At 56.6% G+C, this 2,619-nt stretch overlaps 1 protein-coding gene across 1 annotated transcript in view; it reads left to right on the forward strand.

The window, feature by feature from the left end:
• The window catches only part of PASK (PAS domain containing serine/threonine kinase), a 52,983-nt gene that overhangs the window by 7,988 nt on the left and 42,376 nt on the right, over positions 1-2,619 (forward strand). Inside the window, exons 6-8 of the mRNA XM_006893490.1 lie at positions 437-697; positions 1,451-1,619; positions 2,135-2,294. Of these exons, the coding sequence (XP_006893552.1) occupies positions 437-697; positions 1,451-1,619; positions 2,135-2,294 (590 nt within the window). The remainder of the gene's footprint in view (positions 1-436; positions 698-1,450; positions 1,620-2,134; positions 2,295-2,619) is intronic.

Below are 2,619 nucleotides of genomic sequence, written 5' to 3' on the forward strand. Positions count from 1 at the left end.
TGTGCTGACTGGAGCGAGGGCTGTGCTGACTGGAGCGAGGGCTGTGGTGATTGGAGTGAGGGCCGTGCTGACTGAGGTGAGGGCCGTGATTGGGACTGAGGGCTATGCTGACTTGGGTGAGAGCCTTGATGACTGGGGAGAATCCTTGTCATGCCTCAGTGACTGGGGAGGTAGCTGGTTTCACATGAGGTGAGGACTGTGTTCTGGCCAGCTTATTCACTGTGTAGCCTTTGGGCTCATCTCACCTGTGGAAACTGCCTGAGCTCCATGGCTTCTGTAGCTCGGCTGCCAGCCAAGGTAGGCACACTGGAAAGGTGGAGGAAGAGAGCAGGGAGGTGGGTATTTCTGGCGTGTCTCACTGTGACGGGTGTTCAGAAATGTGGCCTGCTGCTTCTGGGGGCAGGGCTCTGAGATTCATGGCCTTTTTCTCCTGCAGAATCTGAGGATCCAGAGGTCTGTGGGGAGAGCAAGGGATGGCACCACCTTCCCTCTGAGCCTCAAGCTCAAGTCCAAACCTGGCCCTGATGAGGGCGAGGGTGGGCCGCCCGTGCCCGTGCTTGGCTACACGGCCTCCATCTGGGTGTTCTGTACCATCAGTGGCCTCGTCACCCTGCTGCCAGATGGCACCATCTACGGCATCAACCAGAACTTCGCACTCATGCTCTTCGGCTATGGGAAGGCTGAGCTCCTGGGCAAGGTGGGCCCTGGGCTCCAGCCACACACTGGGAGCCAGGCGGGCTATCCATTGGGGCCAGCTCGATGATTTTGCCATGCTGAGATGGCCACACCACTTCTGGGGTAGATGGGAGGGTCCCCTTCCACATTTGGCCCCTTGATCACTGGTAGTCATCGAGACCCCTACTCCCACGTACAGTGTCTGCCCAAGAGAAGGGAAGCCCTGGACCTGTGGCCACTGAGCCGGTGCCCTGAGAAGACTGAATCAACTCGGTGGACGGACGGGTCTAGGTGCTGTGGTCTGTGGTGCTTGGTGTCTCAGACAATGGCCTGTTGATCATTGGCTGTCCTAGGTCTCTGTTTTCTGACTGTAGTTACTATCCCGGTGTATGTGTGGCCATGGGAACAGGCATCTCCTTCCTTCGGGACTGAGGGCTTTTCATGTCACCAGACGCAGCTCCTTACCTCGTTCAGTCAGCCCAGTGTCAGATGTCTCCATGGGCCGAGGGCATCACCATGAGTTCATTGTGGTTAGGGGTGCCACATACTGAGGACAGGCAGTGGGCAGCTGTTCTCACTGCTGGGTGCCAATGGGGACTTATCATCTCCACTGGGTCCCAGGGCATGGTGGGACCCCCTAGTCCCTAGCCTGTCTGTGCCACTTCAGGCTGTCAGAGGGCCTAAGGAGTGGCCTGTCCAGGACACACTCACATGTCTTTCCTTCTGTCCCTTGAAGGGTCTCTCTCAGCCCTGACACGTGCACATTCTCTCTTAGAACATCACGTTCCTGATCCCCGGCTTCTACAGCTACATGAACCTCACCCACAACAGCTCCTTGCCTCTGCCTGACCTGACCCCGGGCCTTGGTGTCAGCTACAGAAACAGCCCCAGGGGGGCATCAGTGGACCCCTGGCAGGGCTGGGAACTGTCTGGTGGGGCTGCGGGTAAGGTTCGTGACCCCTGGTCTTGAGTGCTGAGTCCCTGGTCAGAGTGGAGCCACAGAGACTTCAGGTTGCTGGGCTGGGGGTATTGAGGGGAGAACTTGAGAGGATGCTGACAGGATGTGCTGGCAACTACGCGAGTGTGGGGCTTCTGGTGGAGAATGGCCAGGGGGAGCTTGGAGTGGACATTGGCAGGATGTGAGGGCAGTTATGCAGGAGCAATGTCCTTGTTGCAGATTGGCAGGAAGGGGACTCGGAATAGATGATGGGAGGATGTGAGGGAGTTATGTGGATGCAAGGCTTCGGGGTGAGGCCAGCACACGCAGCAGGCAGGGGCAGAGTACTCAGGCAGAGGGGACCAGCTGAGAGCAGGGCATCTGTGGAGATCACTGGGTGGTACCTGTGGTAGGGGTGGGACTCAGGATGCAGTTAGCTGTGGCTCAGCCGTGGATCACAGAACATCAAGGTGACTTTGGAGTCCTAGCTGAACATGTGCTCCTTTCTGACATTGCTTCTAGGTGGTGGTGTGAACATTATGCTCACGGCCACTGACGCCCAGCTGCAAAATGAGACCCTGTCTCCTGGCCATAGCCCAAGCAGTGTGTTCCTGAGGACCCAGACCCCTTGGGAACCTGGAGCCCCCTTGCCCGCCCCACGCTCCTCCCAGCTGTCCTCTGGGTGAGCACTTCTGGCTAATGCAAAAGTCAAGCAGGTGACAGATGTGCCAGATTCCTTGCTGAAAAAAATGCCTGGCTCAGTGATGGAGGTGGTGAGAGTGATGAGAGTCAGAGGAGAGTGAGGGTGCCCTCTTGGGGAGCTGTCCACATCCTCACAGCCCATGAGAAGAAATCACTGGTGTTGCCTGGATAGGACCAAGAACGTTAGATATACACCTTTTTTTTTTTAAATTTATTTTTCATTTCAATGAACATCTACAGAGATTTTGGAATTCCATTAATTCATTGTTGCACACCTCTCCCCGCCCCCCCCACCGTTTGCTCCT

This window comes from Elephantulus edwardii, unplaced genomic scaffold (genome assembly GCF_000299155.1).
Source record: "Elephantulus edwardii isolate Elephantulus edwardi_28Jun2011 unplaced genomic scaffold, EleEdw1.0 scaffold00127, whole genome shotgun sequence".
In the NCBI taxonomy this organism is placed as follows: domain Eukaryota; kingdom Metazoa; phylum Chordata; class Mammalia; order Macroscelidea; family Macroscelididae; genus Elephantulus; species Elephantulus edwardii.